The 24,586-nt window shown below is 44.8% G+C and overlaps 1 protein-coding gene across 1 annotated transcript in view; it reads right to left on the bottom strand.

Moving 5' to 3' along the window:
- Positions 1 to 10,031: 10,031 nt before the first annotated feature.
- LOC136620108 (zinc finger protein 420-like) overlaps positions 10,032 to 24,586 on the bottom strand; it is a 54,251-nt gene continuing 39,696 nt past the window's right edge. The window contains exons 13-19 of the mRNA XM_066594832.1: positions 23,050 to 23,152; positions 20,089 to 20,231; positions 19,810 to 19,977; positions 19,603 to 19,726; positions 19,392 to 19,489; positions 17,214 to 17,265; positions 10,032 to 13,444 (exon numbers count right to left, since the gene is read on the bottom strand). Of these exons, the coding sequence (XP_066450929.1) occupies positions 12,543 to 13,444; positions 17,214 to 17,265; positions 19,392 to 19,489; positions 19,603 to 19,726; positions 19,810 to 19,977; positions 20,089 to 20,231; positions 23,050 to 23,152 (1,590 nt within the window). The 3' untranslated portion in view covers positions 10,032 to 12,542. The remainder of the gene's footprint in view (positions 13,445 to 17,213; positions 17,266 to 19,391; positions 19,490 to 19,602; positions 19,727 to 19,809; positions 19,978 to 20,088; positions 20,232 to 23,049; positions 23,153 to 24,586) is intronic.

The raw sequence follows: 24,586 nt of genomic DNA on the forward strand, positions 1-24,586 counted from the left end.
TGTCAACAATATAGTTTATCGATTAATTTATGATGCCAACAAGGTTTGCTGTTTGTTTCTTATTTCTTACAGGGGTTCAATTACAAGACTTCATATTTCCTCCCCACCCCACTTCCTTCCCCACCTTTATGATCCCCGCCCCTTTTTACCTTTCTACCTCTTCTCATCCAGTTTTCCTTTAATACGATACAACAAGATACCTAAACGTTTGTCCTAAACCTAGATTGAATTTCTTGAACTGAATATTTTATCACTATACCCGAAAATGTTCTCCAATGATCTACTATAGCCCTATCATCAATCATATAACATGCATTTACACTTTATCTTATTAATACAAAAATGTAATAAAAACATGTTAAACTAAAAATAAAGTTTGGGTTCACTATTTAGTTTCAGTCATTTTAATTTATATATCTTGTATAGTCTAGTGTAAAGATCCGTCATACGCTCAGAAAGTTCAAAATAGAAAAACTTACTTATGAGGGAGGTCTCATGTCCTTGAGAATCCCCTATATAATGGAGTTCAAGCCCAACGGATGAATCCAATGGGGTAATTAGCCAGAGTTATTTTAATAGTTTAAGTAATACAAGTGATTAGAAAGCTATAAAAACAAAAGTAAGGACCATACAAAAGGTGCAAAGCCTTTCGGGGCTATAGAGACCCCTTTCTCAAGCATATTAGTTTTCATATATTTTGTATAGTCTTGCATTGCTAGATTCCTATGGCGAAAGTTTGGGTTGGTGTGTGCTTTTTTAAATTTATGTGTAATTTGTTTATTAGAGATGAGCGAGCATACTCGCTAAGGGCAATTACTCGATCGAGCATTGTCCTTAGCAAGTACCTGCCCGCTCGGAAGAAAAGATTCGGCTGCCGATGGCGGGCAGGGAGCGGCGGGGGAGAGCGTGGAGGAACAGAGGGGAGATCTCTCCCTCTCTCCACCCCGCTCCCCCCTGCTCACTGCCGCAACTCACCTCTCCGCCGGCAGCCGAACCTTTTCTTCCAAGCGGGCAGGTACTTGCTAAGGACAATGCTCGATCGAGTAATTGTCCTTAGCAAGTATGCTCGCTCATCTCTATTGTTTATATATGTTTATTTAACATATGTGCTCCATGACAACATAAAAGACCTCCAGGGAACATTGTGCTGTCACAGCTAATGAACAGAACTGTTTCTATGCCCTGCTCTATATTCTTGTGCTTTGCTGTTACCTTATGGCAGTCGTATACTTGTTATTGTAAACTACCACAATCCTTTACTCCATGTAACCCCTCCTGTTTCCTGTAAGGTTCTATCCTGCCCCTGGGCAGCGCCATCTAGTGTTGCACAGGATAGACATCACAGACCTGGAGAGAAGATTTTTGACACTATTGACTTCACTACTCAAGCCGCAGTCAAATAAATAATCTTCCTAAAGTTTCACCATTGCAACTGGTTTCGCTGGAAAAAGTGAATATAGATCAAGTTTGCCTATCTACCATTGCTTGTAGAGAGTGTCCTCACTCATCGGAGCTTATTCACACATTCAATGTTGGCAGACTAGTCAAAGGAAAGCTAGAACTACAGTGTCTACATGCATGTATATGCTTAATGATCGGCCATATATATTTTTTGACAGTGGCCATTAAAGGGCTTAATTCGCAGCGCCGTTTTTTGAAGCCTGACACGGGTCTCCCAGTCCAGGGACAGTAGGTGGTCGACTGTTGGGTGACAGTCGGTCACTTGCTCTAACATCGGGAAATGAAGAAATCTTTGATCAACGCTTTTTAACCCTTTACACATTGCAGTCAGTGTGACCGTGGCATGCAAAAGGTTGACTGAGTCAGGGGGCTCCTTCTGTCACCCATCAGACCCCTGTGATGTGATTGCGGTGTTCTGGTGGGTTGCTATGGCCCTGTAGGCTTCAATATAGCCTCCAAGCCTGCCATCTACAGTAGCCTATTGCACTCAGCCTCTGGTTGAGCCTCATAGGCTTTCTAATGCACTTCTTTACTGCAGTAGAGTGTATTAGAAGAATGATGAACTATGCTGATATTCAAGTTGCCTAGTGGGACAAAGAAAAGTTAAAAAAGTATAAAAAAATTTACATTAAAACCCCACTTTTCCCCCTTTACGAGGGGCTGCTGATAAGTCTTTGGTTTTACCCAGAAAGAAACAAGATAGGAAGATGAAACTTTACATTTATTCCACATAACCTCCACTGATGTCAACACACTTCTTACATCAGTATTAGAGATGAGCGAGCATACTCGTTAAGGACAAATACTCAAGTGAGTATCGTCCTTTTCGAGTATCTGCCTGCTTGTTTGCAAAGATTCGGGTGCTGGCGGGGGACAGTGGGGAGGAACAGGGTGGGAGATCTCTCTCCCAACCCCCACTCACCCCTGCTCACTTCCAAAATCCACCGTTCACCCCCGCCGCCACCCGAATCTTTGCGGACGAGCAGGCAGATACTCAAAAAGGGCGATAGTGGCTGAATCAGTATGACTGTAGGGGGTGGTTGGTCACGGCTCTCAGGAGCATGTTATCAGGGAGAGTTAAGAGGGGTTTGGTTTAGAAGTTGTGGCATGCCTCCCTGAAGAGGTGCGTTTTTAGAGCACGCCTGAAGTTGTGTGAGTCAGCGATTGCTTGGATAGTTTTGGGCAGTGCGTTCCAGAGGACTGGTGCTGCTCTGGAGAAGTCTTGGAGGCAGGAATGAGAGGTTCGAATTAAAGGGGCACTTAATCTGATTTTGTTAGTGGAGCGGAGGGAGCGGGCCGGGTGATTAAGATGAGGGAAGCAATGTAAGGCGGCGTGGCACAGCTGTGGCAGAGGAGAACGATGTTCGCCCATTGAATCGGCGGCAAGGGAAGGCCGATCAGCACCGAGTTGCAGTAATCGAGCCAAGAGTGGATGAGGGCAAAAGTAAGCATTTTTAGCGTGTCCACGGTGAGAAAAGGGCGGATTCTTGCAATGTTCTTGAGGAGCTATGACAGATCACTCCTGTCATACCAACCTGATCAGCTTCTACAAGGAGTTAAGTTCTAGACTGGCCCTGGGAGAGTCATTGAATCTTGTGCATCTGGACTTTTGCAAAGTGTTTGATACTGTGCCTTATAAAAGGTTGGTATATAAAATGAGAATGCTTGGTCTGGTTGAGAATGTGTGTAAGTGGGTAAGCAACTGGCTCAGTGATAGAAAGCAGAGGGGGGTTACTTTGATTGGGCCTCCGTTACCAGTGAGATATCACATGGATCAGTTTTGGGCCCTATTCTTTTTAATGTATTTATTAATGACCTGGTAGAAGGATTGTGCAGTAAAATAGCAATATTTGTAGATGAAACAAAACTATGTACAGAGGGGGTCATAGACTGGCCAAGGGACCGAGGAGGTTGGGATGCGACTATGAAGAAATTAAATACGAATGGTACCAAGGTGGCTATGACTAAAATTTCGAAAAGAAAAGGGGAGAGGCAAAGGATGAAAAAGGCAGAGAGAGTTAACCTTCATAAACATTCTCTAGACTTTCATTAAGGCCCATGTGGGTGAGAGTATTCAGCTTAAATATCCAAAACATCTCCCTGTTTCTCAGCATCTCAAATCTGTTATTTGTGTCACATAGAACCTATTGCAAAAAAACCTCAGCAAAGACCTTGTTGTGGGAGATAGTGGTATGTCTGAAGATGCTGTGTTTCAGGAAGCCGTTGGAGGCATTGGATCTATGTTTGTTGATCTGGCTTCTTAGGACTTGGGTGGTGCGTCCAACATTTTGCCGGCAACAGAGATGTTCCAACTGCTAGATCACAAATTTGGGGGAACAGTTTAAAAAAAGATTCAATTAGTAAATTTTCTTTGGTGGCATGGCTGGTAAAACTATTCCTACCATTATAAATATTGGCTTGGCACTTACATTCTTTAACACAGCAGTAGCACCCCATTAGGGAGGGAAAAAACTTAATACAGGAGAGTTTTATTGCGGACTTAAGTTTGTTTGGTGCTAATATGGATTTTAGTGTACCAGCCCTTCTGAAGGTGATTAATGGTTTATGTGAGATATGTTTAGACAAATACACATCTTGTAATAAAATCGGCTAATGCTTCTCAAGAATAAACCGTACTATTGTGTGGTGGGGATTATATGTGGTCAGAAAATTGTGTCTATATCCCGCTCAGTTGTAGGGTCCTCAAGTTGCGTTGTGAAAGAGTCACTTCTAGCTTTCTCCTGTGTCATATCTACCGAATTTTTTTTTTCAATAAATATTTTTCTTAGGATCCTACTTTGGATGTCATAGTTGTTGTCATGGACTTTGGAATGTGGACCCACTGGGCTAACCAACCAGCCTGTTTTTCATACCAGACCAGGGGACTGGAAACTGACCCCAGCAGACAGGAGTATCCAAGAAGGGAAACTGGCCCTAAGGTAAGCAGGGAGATAGAGGGGTCCCTGCCTATAGACAGGGTAATTGTCCCGATAAGTGCAGCCCTGCATTGAAAGCTAGAGCCTTACCAGCCCTGACAGAAAACAGATTAAGTACTGACACACAGAAACGAAGACACTGCACAGAACTATCTTACTACAGAAATGAGAATCAAGCACAGACAGAAAGGAAATGTACAAACGTACAGATACAGGACTCAAGGCAAAGGTACAAACAAAGGTCAAAATAGACTTAAACTGTCCAGAGACAAAACACCAATACTGAGGCAACCAGGAAGTGGGCCAGCTCAGCTTAAATAGGAAAGTGATTGCCAATTAATCCCACAGCTGAGCTGAGAGCCAGAGGACAGGTTGACCCTATCAGTGCTGGATGAAAACAGACATGGGTTCCAAATGAACAGGAATAGCAGAATGACGTTTGCGGCTGCCCGCAACCGCAAGAAGGCGGCAGACATAAGTAGCAGACCTTACAGTCATCCAGATTGGTACAGTTCCTTCTGATACGTTTGAATTGCCCATATGAAATATTTTTGTTTCATTTCATGTAATGGGCACTCCTAAAATGTAAAAAGCTATTGCCATCCACCAGTTTACTATACGTTTTAGTTAAAATTTTATCAGCCTCAGGTCCTAAAACCAGATCTAAATATTATATTTCAAGAGAGTAAAATCTACCAGAAAAAAACTGATTGAATTAATTATCATTCAGGGCTCATATTTCCCATCAGGGCTCTATAATAAGAAGAAGACTAAGAAAAACAGGTTTCATTGACTTAAATCAAAGATTTTGCTCTTTCCAGATAAAAATTAAAAGCCGCTCCTTGGTGTGAGAGAAACCCTAGTGTCTTTTGAACACCAGATTGTTTCCCTTCCATTTATTGCAACTTACTTGATACATTATTTAGATATTTTTGTTCAGAAGATTGCAAGACCTGAAGAAAAAGCTGCAATTGACCTTCACTGACAGAAATGTGTAGCCAGACAGCTGACTAAGGGCTTATTTACAGAAGCCTATATCGGCCGGCGTTTTCACGGCTGGCTGATATACGCTTCCATCTAAGCAGTTCCCCCTTTCCCTCCTTCTTACCATCTCTCTGCTTCTTTCCTCCACGCCGGAGTTTGCAATGGGATGGGCGGAGCTAAGCATTGCTCTGCCCCGCCCACTCTCATTGCTGGCTATGGACAAGGGACGGGAGCTTAGCTCCTTACCCGTCCCGCCCACTCCCATTGCAAATCAGTCAGAGGAGAGGAGAGAAGCAGAGAGCTGGTGAGGGGGAAGGAAGGAGGAACTGCTTAGATGGAAGCGTATATCGGCCAGCCGTGAAAACATCGGCTGATATACGCTAATGCTAAAGCCCTTAATCTGGACTGTGTCTTAGAGCAAATGGAATCCTTTATCATGTTTCACTTTATCTGATCTTCTAAACATATTAGAACTTTAAGAATACTTCTAGATTGCCAATTTATGATCTCAGACAGCTTGTGACCAAGAGACCCAGAGACCGACGTAACTGCATGTGCTAAGTTTACTAATCACTAATAAAAAGGCATAATAAGTTATATTTATGTTAAGTCAGGTGACTCCAATGTATTTGTTAAGATTGTGCATCTGGGACCTGTGGTTCTACAGGTTTCCTTGTGTACACCTTCACAGGTAGGGGTTAATAGAGCTGGCTTGGTGTGGTATTCCCCACCAGCCAATCCCCCTTGTCTGCTGCAGATATTGGTATAAGCAAGCTCTTGGGAGAGATTGCTGGTCATTTTAGTGCTTTATGTATCACTGTTTATCCCACTTAGAGCTATGTTATACATACTAGTCTGTTGTGTGTCTCTCACTGATCTGGAAGATGGTTTGGACAGCTGCTGTCCCTCCCCTCCTTGTGTTTTCTGGGGTGTATGAGCCCGCAGATTTCTCCCTATCCCTGGGCAGGTGCGGCCCCAGATGTCTTATGTCCAATGCGTGTGTCAGATGGTTGATGCCTGACACTGTTCCCTATGTCAACATATGCTGAGTGAGTGTTTGCAGTTTTAAAAGGACACAATCCTGCATCCATTCTGAGGAGTGGCGCTTTAGTGCGCTCTGTGGACGTAACAGTATTTGTAACTATATATTCTTTGGCTGGTTAACAAATAAACAGAATAATTTGTGATTTATACAAATCAGTGTGTGTGACCTATGATTCTGCAAGCAGCTTGTATTAATCCTTAATTTAGAACAGAAAGAATATACCTGTAGCGCTACATTTCATTAACACTTAGGTTCCTGTACACCCAGTATTTCTTCACAGCAAGGCATAGGCCGAGGTCTGTTGTCTGCTACTTGGTACTTGGACTCATCCTATTGTTTGAATTAACAGGTACTGGCCAGAAAAAGGCAGTGCACCATTTGCATTTAGCTTTTCTATAAATATTAATGTTTACTTTTGGTAAACATAGGACCCTTCAGATCTGGATTAACGTAAAGACTCCTCTTATCTTCTCTCCTTTGAAATATATCACCCACAAATGCCTAAACAGATCAAGGTAGTGTTTGACCCAAGTGCCAACCATCATGATGTATCTCTTCTCACTGGTTCCAATCTGATGAATAATCTTTTAAAAGTGCTGATGAGGTTCAGAAATGAGCCGGTCACTATTACTGCTGACATTGAACAAATTGTTTGATAAAATCACAAGAATTCTCAGGTTTCTCTGGCACCGTGATAATGATACCAGCCAAAAAATGATTGCATACCACATGAAGGTGCATGTGTTCAGTAACAGTCCTTCACCTGCAGTTGCAACGTATGGCTTATATAGGACTGCCTGTGCTGGTGGATCACAGTATGGTGAAGACTCCCCAAATGATTCCTTTCAACAGTGACGCTGCCAAAGCCTTTCACTCTAGCGATCATGCCACAGAATTCAGAGACTTCTCTCTAGGCCTAGACAATCCGCCAATATAGAGAGGTCTGGGCTTGAGGTGAGAATTCATGAATGACTCCTTCGGCTTTCAGGTTAGTTCAGACAAATCATTCGCTAAGCATAGGGTTCTCTCAGTGGTAAATAGCCTTTATGATCCACTTGGATTTGAAGCACCCTTAACCTTACAAGGAAAATATATGCTAAAACATCTCTTGGAGACTGTTAAGGACCGGGATGCTCCACTGCCCACTGATAAACAATTGAAGTGGGAATCTCGGAAAAAAATCTATGTGCTTAGAATAAGATTCACATCCCACGATGCTACACTACAACATCTCTTACCACAAATCGGAGAAAAGAAATCCACGTATTCTCAGATGCTTCCACTGATGCCATAACAGCTGTCACCTATTTAAGGGTAATAGACTCTTGCAATAAAACACAGGTTGGGTTTCTGTTTGGGACAGCTAACTTAGTCCCTGAGCCTGAGCACACCATCCCTAGGCTCGAAACGTTGTCAAACTGTACTAGCTGTAGAGATTCCAGACATTATACAGCACAAGCTAGAGTTTCACGGCCGGCCGATATACGCTGTGTTGTGATGCATTGAATTCCAATGCATCAGATCACATGGCCGTATTCCTGAGATGTAAAAGCGCCCGTCTGGCCAATATAGTTCCGGACGTTTTTACGCTGGGCCCAAAATATAGTCCTGGAACTATTTTTTGGGCCGGAATATGTCGGCCACTACATGGGCTCCCATGGGAGCCCATGACAGTGGCCGGAGGTGGGAGCCACACTGCTAAACTCTCTCTTTCTCCCCTCCCCCCCCCCCCCCCTTCCCTACAGGCTCACCTCTGCTCTCCTCCCTGCTTGTTCTTTGCAATGGGAGGAAGTGAGTCGGAGGCAGAGCTAGGCAGCGCCCCATCCCGCCTCCTCTCATTGCTGGCTGTGAACAGGGGGTGGAGCTAAGCTCCCACCCCTTGTCTATAGCCATCAATAGGAGGAGGCGGGATGGAACGGCACTTAGCTCTGCCCCCTCCCATTGCAAAGAACCAGCATGAAGGAGAGCAGAGGTAAGCCTGCAATGGGGAGGGAGAGGAAAGGGGCAATGGCATGGTGACCTCGGCGTATATGCACCAGGGCCCATGCCGTGTGAACGGGTGCACAAACGTTAGATTTGTGCGCCCGTTCACGAGCTTCTATGCCCCAGATGATAGCGTATATCGGACGGACGATATACACTCGTGGGAAAGAAGCCTTGTCCTGCAGATCGTGCCACCAGGCCATCGTGGTCCAGTCCCTTTGCAAATCATTCTTAGTTGACAGGTCCAGAGTTCTTGCTGAATCAGACTGAGGAAACTTCCATAAAGTTTAGAAGTAGAAGATGTTTTGTTTTCTGGCACACATAGATCTGGGCCTAAGTGATGGACAGGTGTGTGTGATTCCCAGAGCAGTGTGGGATTTCGTCTTCCCACATAAGCCAGAGGTCTTTTTGAAGGAAGCGTTCGTGAGCCCCTATTATATGAAGGTTTTTATGTTGTGACCTGTTCTCCAGGTCTTCTAGGCGCTCCCAGAGCTTTTTTTGTTTTCTTGGATGGCTAGATCTAAGTGTGTATTTGTAGATCTGCATTCTGACTCCACGGAGTCCAGTCTGCGCTCCACGTTGTGGAGTCGTGTTCCTTGTTGTAGGATCTTCAATGTTTCCTGAATAACTGGGGAGATTAGTTTAGCCATCTTAATTGCCAGCTGTTTATAATCTATCATAGGAACATTTCCCCCAGGGGCTTCACCAGACTTCACCAGTAATCATTTTGTGAATTTGTATAAGTATAGAAGAGAAGCTATTGTTTCAGACTGCTGCAGTGTCAATCAATGCCCAGTAGATGGCAGCATGCACTCAGTTCATGAAGTATATCTCTGTGGGGTGCTATTCTCCAGAGGGGGAGACATAGGTCTCCTCATCTCCCCACAGCAGCTTTAAGGAGACTTCCAGGAAATGGAGAGGAAGCTAAAACTGTCCCTAATTTCACACACAACGCCAAGTAAAGGGTCCCTGGAGGCTGCTGCACTCCACATAAAAGGTACTCCATGCCAGGTGTCAACACTAACCAAAGTTTTCCTCCAGGAGCAACCAATGGCTACACGGGTGCACAGGAAACATAAAGAGATCCATTTAAATACCCAGTTTTCCCGAAAATAAGACCTACCCTGAAAATAAGCCCCAGCCTGAATTTTCAGGATTTCTGGGCATGCTTACAACATATACCCTACTCCAAAAATGCACCCAAGTTATGGTTAATAAAAAAAGTCAATCTAAATAATGTCCAGACAAAGTAAAAGCTTTGGAGCAAAAATTAATATAAGACCCTGTCTTATTTTCGGGTGCACAAGGTATATGCTTGGGTATACCTGGAATTTAAGTGCCTTGCAAGGATACTTATGCATCGAGCCCCACACAGGAATAGAGCATGCCGCGATTTGTTTGCGGTCAAATCGCGGCCGTCTGCATAGGATTGCGTTTGTTAACACAATCCTATGCAGGCTTCCAGCGGCGGAAATTCCGTGGGAAATCCTGCCGCGGAATTTCCGCTTGTGTGCAGGCGCCCATAAGCAGATAACAGAGATGCGTGCACTTCATGAGCCTTCAGCCACTCTGTAAATACGATTTGCTTTGATAAGTTCATAAGTCCACATACGCTGAAACTTCAAAAACATTTACTATCAGTCTCTCAACTATTTTAACATTTTCCAAAAAAAAAAGAACAGACACAGAAATGCACATTATTATGTCAGATACATCTGAGTAATCAAAAGTAAAACCCACAGATATTTCTCTTGACAATACCATATATATAAAGAAGCCAAATCATACTTACTGGGCTGCTTCCTGGAATAGATACATTAATAATAAATTATAATAGAAACTAAGAAAAGAGCAGCCTCTCAGCATCTTAGACATCTGAGGAGTCCACGGTGTCCAGGGTCGGAGTTGGAAAATGAACTCCTACTATCCCACCAATATCCCACTCTAGTGAGGGTTCCTGATATCATTAGAAAGCTCAGGGAGAACACTCTGGGATCCTGTATGAATGCAGCGATAGTGGGGTTCAACTCCTCTTCAGTTTGGTGGATAAAAGATTCTACCAAGAACTGAGAATTTAGAGCCATTCTGTATCTTTTAATATATCTACATTTCAAGCATCCCCTGATAAAGCAATAACAGTACAAATTGTTGTGACTTTGACCGATGTGATGGCACCAGCTTTAGAAACAATACAAAAGACATTAGGATGGTTCAGTGCATATGCATCTCATCTCAGTTCCTACTACAGTGTTTCCTGAAAGTAAGACCTAACCATAAAATAAGCCCTGCCCCGAGCTGGAAATATAAGCCCTCCCCCGAAAATAAGCCCTTCCTAAACTATGTGAAAAAGCGCCGTCTGGATCAATCCCGCTGCGGTCCGGCAGGCTTGCTTGCACTTCTCAGCGCCTCCAGCAAGCGATTGTCCTAACAGCATGATACAGGTCCACTGAAAACCAGTGGCCCTGTATCATGCTACCATGATACAGCACTGTTGCGTTATTGCCCAGGTCCTCAACAGATTAAAGGGGTATTTGGAGTTTAAAAGAAATTTTTTTTTTTTAAAAGCCCATGGTTCAAAAGAAACAGCTTAAAGGGGTTGTCCCATGAAAGCAGATGGGGTTATACACTTCTGTATGGCCATATTAATGCACTTTGTAATATACATCGTGCATTAAATATGAGCCATACAGAAGTTATACACTTACCCCCTCCGGTGCTGGCGTCCCCGTCTCCATGGCTCCGACTAATTTCTGTATCTTCTGCCTTCTTTAGACGCGCTTGCGCAGTCCATACTTCTTCTCTGTGGATGAGCCGCTTCAGCATGCTCGCGCAATACAGCTCATCTGCGCATGCGCAGACGAGCTGTCACTTCACATGAGCGCGCCGAGCGCCCATTCTTCTTCCACTCTTTGACCGGAGAAGAACTATGAGCGTGAGCAGACCAGGACTTCCTGAGTAGCATCACAGCAGACCCCGGTGCCTTTCCCAGGAGCAGTGACCAGGTAAGTGAGGGGTCTTGGGGTTGACTGTCAGGGGGCCATGGGTGACTTTTAGGGCGTTGCGAGTCTGTCGGGCCCTAGACTGACTGCGGGAGTCCGGGGGTTAGTGTCGAGGGCCCTGGGGTTAGTGTCGGGAGCCGGGGCCTAGCGCCGCTTACCTGCTGCCTGGCGGTGGGCTACTGTGGCCCAAGAGCGTGTGCCGTGGTCGGCCGCGTTCAATCCCGAGGTCCGGTCGGTGGCTGTGGGGTCCGGTCGGTGGCCACGGTGGGTCCGGTCGGCAGCCGCGGGGCGTCTGGTTGTCAGGGAGACACAGCTGGTAGCTGACTCCTCCCTTGGCCGGCCTCTCAACTGACTCCACCTCCCTACTGCACGTCGTGCCGTCCAGCCAATTGGGTGGCTGGAATCGGCATTACATGCAGTAGAGGTCCCCGCCTCCCGCGATGACGTCATCAACTGCATCACGTCACCGGCCTCTCGGGAGCGCGCACGCAGGGCTACAGCAAGCGCGGTGCACCGCGGGCGCCATCTTTAAAGACGAAGTTTTATAAGTTCATGAAACGCTCTAATGGCGAGTAGAAACCGTGTACCTTGTAATGTTTGCTTTAGAAGGGGGACTGGGCAGAAAAGAAAATTTTCAATTTTGCCTCGGAACAACCCCTTTAAATGCTGATGCCAAAAAAACAGATAGTGACGCTGCAGTCTCTGAGTGGCTGCAGTAGTCACCTGACTTCTACTGTCTGCAGAGACCAGGATTGCCACGGCAGTTGGTACACACTTTCCCTGGGGAAAAAGAGAGTCGAGTATCTTTTCTTTTGCTATTTTATAACAGAGGTTGCTATTTAAAAAGTTCTTTTTTAAACTCTGACCCCTTTAAGTTATATAGCAGAAGGCATCCTTAGGCAGTAGGTCACTCAAAAAGAGTCCACCTCGAACATTTAATACGATATGAACATGAAAATCGCTTCTGTCCTATGTGAGTTTTCTGATGCTCCACAAGATATTATTTATGACAAAAACATATCCCACATTCAGGATATACAAAATCACTGCTCTTCTGTGCAAGCTCTTAGATGATGCTTAACAAGAATCGATTTCTGGCTAAAAACATTTGCTACTTTCTGAACAGGAAAATGACTAGTCCCCTATGTGAGTTCTCTGATGATGCCTAAGAACACCCACTACCTGGCTGAAACATTTCCCACATTCAGGACATGAAAATGGCTTCTCCCCTGTGTGACTTTTCTGATGCCTAACAAGAGTTAATTTTTTGCTAAAACACTTTCCACATTCAGGGCATGGAAATGGCTTTTCCCCTGTGTGACTTCTCTGATGTCTAACAAGTATTGTTTTATTACTAAAACATTTCCCACATTCAGGACATGAAAACGGCTTCTCCCCTGTGTGAGTTCTCTGATGCTTACCAAGAACTGATTTCTGGTTAAAACATTTTCCACATTCTGAACATGAAAATGGCTTCTCCCCTGTGTGAGTCCTCAGATGCCCCACAAGACTTGATTTCTTACCAAAACATTTCCCACATTCCGAACATGAAAATGGCTTCTCTCCTGTGTGAATTCTTAGATGTGCCACAAGATATGATTTTTGACTGAAACATTTCCCACATTCGGAACATGAAAATCGTTTCTCCCCTGTGTGAGTTCTCTGATGTTTACCAAGAGCCGACTGGTGGTTAAAACATTTTCCACATTCTGAACATGAAAATGGCTTTTCCCCCGTGTGAATTCTTAAGTGTTCCACAAGCTTTGATTGCTGAGTAAAACATTTCCCACATTCAGGACATGAAAATGGTCTTTCATCTCTTCTTTTTTCCGGTATATGTTCAGTCATTGGTGTGTTAATTATCGATTGATTAGATGAAGGTTTCTTGTGACCGGCGGTATCAGTGGCTAGACCTCTGCTGAGAAGGACTAAAGGTACATTAGGAGTTACTGAAATAGCTTGCGTAGCAATGTTATCTTCTATTTCATGATATGGCAATACATGTTGTCCATGGGAGCTTCTCATCCAGTTTTCACCTAGAAAAAGAAGATACGTTTTCTTAATTTCCTCCCAATTTTTTTATTACTCAATCAACCTTTATTGAAAAACAGTCGCAAGTGAGAAAATACGAAGTAAAGTTGACTTGTAAGATAGCAGGATAACACAATTTCAGTAAGTCATATGCAGTTGCATAAAAGTGTTGAAAGATCAAAGAAAAAAAAAAGCAGCGTTCATCATTAGTAATGAGCGACTAGTGGAATAATTGGTTTGTGTCGATATGGGGCCGATTTCACAAAAATCATTGTGCATTAGGATGGTTGATTTCAACTTCTATTAAAGACAAATGGGAGTAAAAATTGGGTTCACTAATTTGCCAACCAGAAGATCCATAATGCAGCCAAAGCCCCCTCAAATTGCATGAGAATATGGCCACACATCTAGGGAATACTGTTTTCCTCCCGAAAAATTGGTCAAAATAGTGTACAGTAGTGTAGGGGTCAATCCACTATCGTAACTATAGGGGATGCTGTTACACCTGGGCCCAGGAGTCTTAGGGGGCCCACAAGGCTTCTCTTCTCCATATAGGGAGCCCAGTACTATGAATAAAGCATTATAGTTGGGGGCCCTGTTACAGGTTTTACACCTGGGGCCCAGGAGCTTCACGTTACGCCTCTGGATCAATCATAGCACAGGAGTGTGACTTAAAACAAAAGGTGGCCCACATTAGGATCTCTTAGATCAAAAATTGTGCCAAAGAAGATATCAGGTGTGCTGCTTGTTTTAAAAGCAAGATCGTAAATTTTGCAATTGTCAAATTCTACTAGGTGAACAGAACAGCCGAGCACGGGCCTTCTCCAAGGAAAGATGTGGAGTGACAGATGTATCTTGTGCTCTTACACTTTAGAAAATTTTTGTTTTGGGAGAAGGAGGAGGAGATAACATGACAGAAGCAAGAAAAGGAGAGCAGCAGCAGCTCCACCAGCAGCAGCACCTTTAGAGCAAAGTGTGCTCCTCATGGAAACATGAGGTCTGTAGCTCTGTATTTCCATAGTTTTCATTTAGGGGGAAAATCAGAGGAGAAAACATGGTGGAAGCAGAAAAAGAAGAGCATCTCGAGGGCAACATGTGCTCCTTGCGGAAACATGACCACCATAGCTCCGTATTACCATATTGACAAATTTTTTGTCATGGGGGGGGGGGGGGGGGGTAGTAGTAGGAGGAAACATGGTGGAAGCAGGAAAAGGAGAACAGCACCACCAGCTACAACAACTTGAAAGCATGTGGTCTTTGCTATAAATCTATGCTCAGTCATATGTGAGTAAAAGTTGCCAATGTGCTCACTAATCAGTGGAATCTGCCACGGGGGTGCAGAAGTCAGGTGAAATCCAAGCCTGGTTCATTTTTATAAATGTCAGGCGATCCACATTGTCTGTGGACAGGTGGATGCATCTGTCAGTTATCACACACCCTACACAGCCTTTCTAATAGCACACTTGCAGTGGTACAGGCAAGAAACTCTAAAACATGTCCTGCAAGCTCTAGCCACTTGTCCAGGTTAGACACCAAGAAGTCAAAGGGGCCAACACCATGTCTGAGTATATCCACGCTGGAGTTGGCATACTCTGGAACTATCATGGATAAGTGCTGCCTGTAACTTAAGTCCTACCTTGTGCTTTTTCCACAAGCTAGAAGTAGGCCCCCGAGAGCCTTTTTATAGGCCAGGGGGGGGGGGGGGGACGACCACTTTTTGGGCCTCAGGTGGCAAGACCGGTCATCTAATCACGTCACATTGTTTTTTTTAGAATAAGTGTAGGTATTATTCTTGTACTTTGCATATGTTGCTAACAAGATCTTTTGAGAAGCCATATGGTTTAATTCACTCTAGCTGTGAGTTTAGTGGGTACCTTAACCACACAGCCGATTGGCTACAGACTGTTCATATAAAAAAGAGCCTTTTTTCTGTGCAGTGGTGTGACGCAGCATTTTTTAGAGTACAGCGACAAAGAAAGACCTGCCGCTGGACTTTCTGCGTATCTGAGAGAACCTTGGATGATTGATGCTGGAAACTATCTAGTGGGGGCTGATTGTGCAGATGATAAGTGCGTTGAATATGGGCCACAACTGAACCTGCGAGCAATGCACACCATCCTCAGAGACCGATATCCAGGACTGACTCCAGTGCGACAATTGCATTGACCAAAGAAACCAAGAGAAGGAGCATCCAGAAATGAGCCTTGGTGATGTATGTATGTGAGTAGTGCCGCAACCTGTAAGAGGTTGACCCATAAAGGACAGTCCTCAGCTGAAGATATTGTGAGCACAAGTAACTTTGGGGAAGAGACTATTCCTAGGTGAAACAATACATACTTGCCAATGAGAACGACCTTACTTGCTTGATGTAACCTTCACTCTGAATCGGTATTTACACTTCAGATATCTTTATGATTGTATTAGTATTGATCCATATTGGGTTTAAGGGCAGTTGGTCCAAAATGTCTTGTCCTTTCATTAGTTTGTCCAAGAGGAAAAAAAAAAAAACTCGTCCAGGTCAACAATTCGTCCAATCTATCACTATGTCCAACCTAGATTTTATTGGCTTAGCGTTGGAAATGCAAAAGTGATTCTGAGCCACTAATCCCTTAGCGACCAGGCCTGTTTGCGCCTTAATGACCAAGACAAATTTTTGAAACTTTGACAGAATAACTCAGCAAATTCTATGTTATAGTTTTTTCGTCACATATTGTAGTACATTTAGGTGGTATAATTGTATGACTACTCCGCTGCAGAATCCCCCCCCCCCCACCTCTCAATGCTGTGGCACGGTCTCCCCTGCCTCTATTTCCGCACCACGTCGTGCGTACTCAGAGGCAAGAAAGCCGCTGCAAATTTTCCATACAGTACATCAGTTACTTGTTGAACTTTGTCATGGCTGAGCCTCTTTGTTTTTACCTATTTCTTCATTTAAAATGTCTGTCGATCTGTGTATAATTGATGTCATCGCAGGCCCTTCAGTGCTTGCAGTACAGGACCTGTGATGATGTCACCATCATGTGATCAGTTAAAAATTTTTGAAATTACACCTTTTTTACTACAGTATTAGGTCAAGAGTTGACGACATCTGAAGTCGTCCTTCGGACAGTGATTTTAAATAGACTATATGTTCGATAGGAGAACACACGTCTCTTTTCTTTTCTTAAGTATGGCATAAAGTATCAATGGTGAAATGTCAAATGTCTTACTGGAAAAAGAAAGCAATTCGCTGAAATGTGGATTGGACAATTGGATGAAATGTCCTAGTGGACAAGGAAAGCAATGGACAAAATCTGGTGGCCAGCAGCCGATGGAACTACTCAGCACTGAGCCATGGCAAAAGGTAAGGCAAAGAAGAGCCCAGCAAAGCTCACTAAGTTCTTTCATGGTAGTGGGAAAATCCAAGATGGCTCCTGCCAGCAGCAGCAGCATCTCCACGTGGGCTTCAGCACAGCTTCCCTAAATGTGCCAGGGAACTCTAATAAAGGGAATGAGTCACAGCTTTTTAATGAGTCTTTGCCTGCTCTGCCTTACTCTGCTAACGACTCTCTATCACCAGCAGTGGACAAAATCTATGGATTGGACGAAATGTCCTGAAACCCCATATTCTATCACATTGAACCGATTCCAAGGAACTTTAGGGCATATTATGTCAAAAAACAAATTATAATAGTAATAATGATGATCAGGAGAAAGATGGTTTTTTTCTGAATTTCCTATCAGTTATCGCATTAATAGAGGAATTTACAAACAAGGTTTATAGAAGGCTCTTACCATTCACTGATATGGGTTTATAGAGTCCACTCATCGTTCCACCAGAACATTCCTGTAAGAATCACACAAGAATACATGAAAATTTTTGAAAAAAGACCACTATCTAGGCAAAGGTCCAAAATCGCTAGAAGACATGAACTAATCTGCTCTAAAAGAAGAAGGATGTGCTCAAGTGATGATCAAACCGAATAAACATTCAACCAAGTATTATTTATAAAAAAGCACACACAGAATGGGAGGAACTGGGCTAAGCAGCAGCACATGTGAAAAAGACTTGGGTATATTATAATAGATCACAGACTGAACATGAGTCAACAATGTGATGCAGCAGCCAAAAAGGCAAACACAATTCTGGGATGTATTAAGAGAAGCATAGAGTCTAGATCGAGTGAGGTTATTATCCCCCTCTACTCTTCCTTAGTCAGACCTCATCTGGAATACTGTGTCCAGTTTTGGGTACCCCACTTTAAAAAAGACATAGACAAACTGGAGCAAGTTCAGAGAAGAGTTACCAAGATGGCGAGCGGTCTGCAGATCATGTCCTATGAGGAACGGTTAAAGGATCTGGGAATGTTTAGCTTGCAAAAAAGAAGGCTGAGAGAAGACTTAATTGCGGTCTACAAACATCTGAAGGGTTCTCTCAGTGCAGAGTGATCAGCCCTATTCTCATTTGCACAACGAAAGACTAGAAGTAATGGGCTGAAACTGAAAGGGAGGAGACACAAATTAGATATTAGACAGTGAGGGTGATGAATGAGTGGAACAGGTTACCACGGGAGGTGGTGAGTTCTCCTTCCATGGAAGTCTTCAAACAAAGGCTGGACAAATATCTGTCTGGGATGATTTAGTAAATCCTGCACTGAGCAAGGGGTTGGACCCGATGACCCTGGAGGTCCCTTCCAACTCTAACAGTATATGATTCTATGATTTTACACAGCACTTTGCTGCATGAAATGCTCAGAGTCTATCTTATAGCGGACCTTCTGCTCATTAACACCAGTTCTGAGGTTATTCAGCAACATCACTGCTTTTGCATCATGGTTGTCCAGGCCGGTAATTGCTTTTGTTGCTCCACTTTGTACTTCTATGAATTCTGGTGCCCAAAACTGAGATAAATATTCTGATTGAGGCTGCGCTAATACTCTGCGAAGCATTAAGATCATGTATCTAACTAGTGAGTGTCACGTCTGTCTCCTGAGACCTGTGGTACTACAGGTGCTCTGGAACTTACCTGCTCAGGTGTAGGGGATTATGCTGGCTGTATATGTGTCTGCAGTCAGCCAATCACTCTGGGCCAGTACACATAAAAGCTGTTTTTCCAGGTGTGGGTGTGGTCAGCTTTCTCTGTTCTCATTCTTTCTCTGTGTGTGAACAGGTTCTATGTGTGGTGGCTGCAAGAAAGGTTTGTGTCTTGTGGTTTGTTTGGTTATGCCGTTGGACTCCTGGTTAGTGTAGGGACTAGCACTACTGCCGAGAGCTGTGACGTGGCCCACTAGCTATCATATTTTGGCCAAAATGTTAAGAAATACCTGGCATTTATAGCATTAACCTCTGCTACTAGAGTTTGTATTATTGGCTGCTTTATGGTGTTATTTTGGCTCTGTGTGTTTTTCTATCTTGTCCAGTAGTCCCAGTCGGTGGTGGCATGTGTCCTAGACTGGGTGCGTGTGTTCCTAGGGGCAGCAAGGGCCCAGATCCAAACACTTCTGGGCCGCCCCCTATTGGGGCAATGTTCCTGCTCAGGTAGGTCGTTGGTCATCTTCCTTTGCAGAAGATAGGGAGAGGTGTTAATTGGTGGTTGTTTCACCTGGTGTTCCCTATCCTGGGTAACGTTCGTGTGTAGCCCACAAGAACGTAACAGTAAAGCCAATAACTCTTCAATATATGATTATATTCTGACTTAACAGTAGTTGACTGGCATTCTGCTGCTAGTCTACGACAAACACTGCAGAACTTAACATTTATCCACTTTGAATCTCCAAAACAGGTGGATGTTTATAAACCCTGCAGTGTGGATGCTGTTTTTTTGTATGAAACCAGAAACCATCTGAAGACACTTCGACCACAACCGACAATAACCAGAAGACATAGAACACACAGTATACTACACTGCTGCTAGAGAAGATTTATAGAAAGCTTCATTGCATCAGTCTGTACAGAATTCTCAGCTTCATCTACCTGATAATCTATTCGGACCTTTTGCTTTTCCTCTGGGCAATCCTGGGAATATAGAGGACTGGGACATCTCTCTGGGGGATTTCTCTGACTGGATCCATCTACAGGAAATAACGAGAGAGACTGAATACATTATATATCTGATGATCAGATGATGGCGAGACTAGCCGACCCTCAAAACTGTCCTCTACAATAAAGTGAGGTCTCCTCTTACCCGGTGATGTGAGGGGCTGCTGATCCTCCATCATGACATCCTTGTACAGATCCTTGTGTCCTTCTAAATACTCCCACTCCTCCATGGAGAAATAGACAGTGACATCCTGACACCTTATAGGAACCTGACACACACAATATACAGTCATCCTCCAGACTCTTACCTTGGCGGTATTATATAATGTCCCCCATTCCCAGCAGCGCTCACCTCTCCAGTCAGCAGCTCAGTGATCCTGTGGGTAAGTTCTAGGATCTTCTGCTCATGTATCAGTGAATGGGGTGAAGGCTCGGTGATGGGGCTCTGGGTCCGGCTCTGTCCTCCTGACACACAGGGGGTCACACACTCACCAGATGACTTCTTCACTACTGTGTAATCCTGTGGATGGTGAGACACTAATCACTACATGGAGGCTAAGAATCCTTCACCTTTCCCGTCATTCTCCTGTTTATAACTAGAGATAAGAGTGACATCATGTGAAGCTCTCACCTCCCCAGTTATCCAGTAGATGATCTCCAGGGTGAGGTCTAATATCCGGGCAGCCATGTGGTCTCTGTCCTTCTCCATCCTTGATGGGTCATTGATGGAAAGGACCATCGTCTTTATCTGTGCGAGTCCTGAGCCTAAGGAACCTGAGGGAGACAAGAACATCTTCCATGAAGGGTCTCACTACTAGGGGATTATAGAGAATTAGTGACAGCATACAGTGGAGGGGACTTAAAGTCCTTTTTTCTGCCAAATGATTTTTTCTTCGAACGAGCAAAAAAAAAATTTCTCATTAAAATCTGAGTGTGGATCTGTAGTAAAAATATATGTTTTAGCCGTGGCTTTCTACCGCAGTTTTAGAGGTGGAATATACACAAAAAACTTTGTGTTGGAGTCCACCTTATTGCATCCCCTAATTCTCACCCCATACCCTGAAGCTGTGGTTATACAGGGATTATTCTGACCGACAGATTTGGAGTCGGAAAGAATTTTTTTCCTAAAATGAGGAAACTTGACTTATATCTCATGAGGTTTTTACCTCCCTCTGCATCAACATAGAAGTATAAGGGTGGTTTCACATCTGCCAATGGAATTCCGCTTTCCTTTTCCGTTCAGGGAGCAGGAAAGGGGAATCCCCGGGGCTGAAGGCTCTGTCTCTGGATGGAACGGAACAGCGCCAGATGGACTCCATTGCCCATAATGGGGTTTGTCCGCTTTCCACCCAGCTATCTGGCATTTAGATGCATGCAGCACTTTTTCTTGCGGTATTTTGAGCTGGATCTGCGGTCGGAGGATCCAACACAGATGTGAAACTGGCTGAAACAGATGAGAATGTGTCTTTTTTTGCCTTTATATGCAGGGGAAAGACAAAAATATGGAAACACCATATCATATTCATGGGATTTTAATCATTCGCACCTAGCTGCCCTTTTGACTCCTGCTGGGCTGACAGTTTTCTCACCAAATTTGAGTTTATTCCACTCTTGCCCTACTCTGGGTGGTTTGGGGAGCCAGCTGGTAACAGCAGCTGAGTGGCTCAAAGCCCTGACCAATGACACCTTGATAGTGGAACAATGTTTACTTCTGCCCGGGAACATCTGGTTCAGATTACCTCCACAAAAAAAAAACCAAAAAAAAAAAAAAAATCGGTCTCTACATGACTTATAGAAATAGGTTCCATGTAACTTAAGGCATGCAATTCATACTGTGTTTCCATATTTTTGTCCACCCCGTGTACTATGTTGCTATCAGGGAATCCACCAAAACATTAGCAGGAGCTTCAAATACCAAGCAGTCCACCATCTACTGTTTATCTCCACCTTATAAGACGACGATCCGGTAGTTCGTGTTCTTAAGTATTCAAAAACGGTTGACAAAGTCCCTGCCGGCCATAGTAGAAAAGTGTGAGAACATACAGAACATTGCAGCTGGCTGTACACGGGGCGGTGCAGCCGTGTACACACAATATTAGGCAGGTTAGAACCCCAATGAGGACTGTCAAAGCACTCTCCCACTCATATTCCAAAATGGGGTATTAGTGTATCTTGACGCCACCAGGAATTTCTGGTGGAGTCAAGATTGAAAGGGGGTAACGCCCCCTGTACCTGATTGGCTGAACACGGTCTTCACCGGCAGGTCCTGCAGGGCCACTAAAAATTAATAGAGAAGGCATGCAGCTTGTACCGCTTCAGCCACACACCCCCAGGACCAAGTGCTTTACCTGCCACGGGCAGCGTGCGGCCAGAAGCACCCTCAGTGTACCGCTGCGCACCGTCGGCATCATGGAGGCGAAAGCTAAGTTACGGTCCATTGCCGGAATCGGCGATGACTGACCATTGATGTGGCCGCCGCAAGTTAGCTGACAGCTAGTGGATGGGACAGAGCTGTGAGGCAGCGGCGGCAGGGACGGAAAGGTTAGTGGGCGGGCAAGTAAGAAGCTTTGTTAACATGGCGGCCGGGACGGACCAGACACACTGCAGCGTCTGCATAGAGTTCTCCCAGCGCTGCTGCCTTAGCCCGAGGGATACTATAGTTCTTAGCCTTACATTATGACATGTAAATGCTGCCATGTTACAGCGGTAACCCAGAAGTCTAAGAACTATAGTAACTCCCCGGGCTAAGGCTGCAGCGCTAGTACAAATCTATCCACACTGTGCCGCTAGGACCTTCGTGCCTTCACCCTATCAGGAGCTGGGGGTGTGGGAGGGGCGTTCCTCCTGTCAAACCCCTAGCTTCTGGTGGCGTCAAGATACACTAATACCTTAAAACGGTACCAACGTAAACTACAGGACGTCCCGCAAAAAATGAGCCCCATGTCGATGGAAGAATAAAAAAGTTATTGCGCACCGAAGACGGCGGCAGAAAATAATTTTAAAAAAATTAAATCTCTTTGAAAAAAAAAATACAAGTAATACAGCAAAAAAATAACAACTATGTGAGTTTGGTGTCGTAGTAATCGTACCGACCCGTAGAATAAAGTTATGTCGTTTTTTGCAGTTTGTGCGCTGTAGAAACAAGACGCACAGAAAGATGGCAGAATGTAGTTTTTTTCATTTTACTCCACCTAGAATTTTTAAAAAGTTTTTCAGCACATTATATGGTATATTAAATAACACCACTGAAAAATACAACTCGTCCCGCAAAAAACAAGCCCTCATACAGGGACATTGATAGAGGGGTCCAGTAAGCCCACAGAGGAGGCACAAGACCCCTATTTTAGAACAGGAAGTGTAATAGAAGCGCAGTGTTCCCATTGATTTCAATGGGAGTGAAGCCTCTATGACACTTCCGGGTCCGACCAGCGATGACGTCGCGCTGCACTGACAGCGAGGAGGATACCCGATAATCAACTAGTAATCACCTGCCCAGTTGTAAATGCCCGGAATACCCCTTTTACGAGCACTGCCCCCTGCTGGCTGGGCTGCTGTAGAACAACTATAAAAAAAACAAAAACTTGATACTTACCAAAAAAAAAAATACCTGGCAGTAAATAAAGAAACAAGATGGGCGGACTACAAGTCCCAGGCACCCCGACCAGCACTGAACAGGAGAGGGAGCAGGCTGCTGGCTACCAGACCTTTGGTGATGTCACAGTCATGTGATCGGCTACGTACGTGATAGAGGGGTGGCATATTATTATATTCCACAACACTTCTGCCCGATTCACAACCTGATTGGTTGTTTGGGTTGGGTGATGAACAGTGATTGGTTGTGACTGCAGGACCTTTGGTGACATCACATTGATCACATGATGGGAAATTGACAGCTCCACTGTTTTACTCCTCCCCTCAGTTGCAGATCACATGACTGTGACATCATCAAAGGTCCTGCAGTCACTAAGATAAAACATGTAGAACACTGACTTCACATGACCGGGTTTCTATTGCAGAATCTGTCATCAGCGTCCGCAGCGAATCACACGCATTGAAAGGCATGCAAGATCGGTTTTTCACACACGGATACGAATTGCGTATTCCTTGAGCCGAGGAAAAATCGCAGCATGCTCTATTTTGCTGTGGACCACCTCAATTGAAGTCAATGACCGCAGCCTATCCACAAACAATCTTTCGCATGGGCCACAGGTACCCGCGCCATCGCCAAGTGACAATGTGGGAGATAAAAACATTAAAAAGAAAACGTGCTCCACATGACTGATGGCGAACACTGTGGTCATCCGCAATATATCACAAGTACGCAGGGTCGCCAGCCGGCTTCACAGCCGGAATCAGCTGCGGGATCTCACATACAGAAGCTGACCCGGTCGTGTAAAGCCGGCCTACGTAAGATAGCGCAACTATAACATAGTTGAGATGAAAAGGGAGCCACCTCCCCACGGTTCCCTCTTGTTCTCAGCCTCCTCCCCACATTCCCCCTTGTTCTCAGCCTCCTCCCCACATTCCCCCTTGTTCTCACCCTCCTCTCCACGGTTTCCCCTTGTTCTCAGCCTCCTCCCCAAGTTTCCCCTTGTTCTCAGCCGCCTCTCCACGGTTCCCTCTTGTTCTCAGCCTCCTCCCCACAGTTCCCTCTTGTTCTCAGCCTCCTCCCTACAGTTTCCCCTTGTTCTCAGCCTCCTCCCCACAGTTCCCCCTTGTTCTCAGCCTCCTCCCCACTGTTCTCCCTTGTTCTCAGCCTCCTCCCCAGGGTTCCACCTTGTTCTCAGCCTTCTCCCCATGGTTCCACCTTGTTCTCAGACTCCTCCCCATGGTTCCCCCTTGTTCTCAGCCTCCTCCCCACACTTCCCCCTTGTTCTCAGCCTCCTTCCCATGGTTCCACCTTGTTCTCAGCCTCCTCCCCACAGTTTCCCCTTTGTTCTAAGCCTCCTCCCCATGGTTCTACCTTGTTCTCAGCCTCCTCCCCAGGGTTCCACCTTGTTCTCAGCCTCCTCCCCACATTCCCCCTTGTTCTCACCCTCCTCCCCACATTCCCCCTTGTTCTCAGCCTCCTCCCCACATTCCCCCTTGTTCTCACCCTCCTCTCCACGGTTCCCCCTTGTTCTCAGCCT

The sequence above is a fragment of the Eleutherodactylus coqui genome, chromosome 3 (genome assembly GCF_035609145.1).
Source record: "Eleutherodactylus coqui strain aEleCoq1 chromosome 3, aEleCoq1.hap1, whole genome shotgun sequence".
NCBI lineage: Eukaryota > Metazoa > Chordata > Amphibia > Anura > Eleutherodactylidae > Eleutherodactylus > Eleutherodactylus coqui.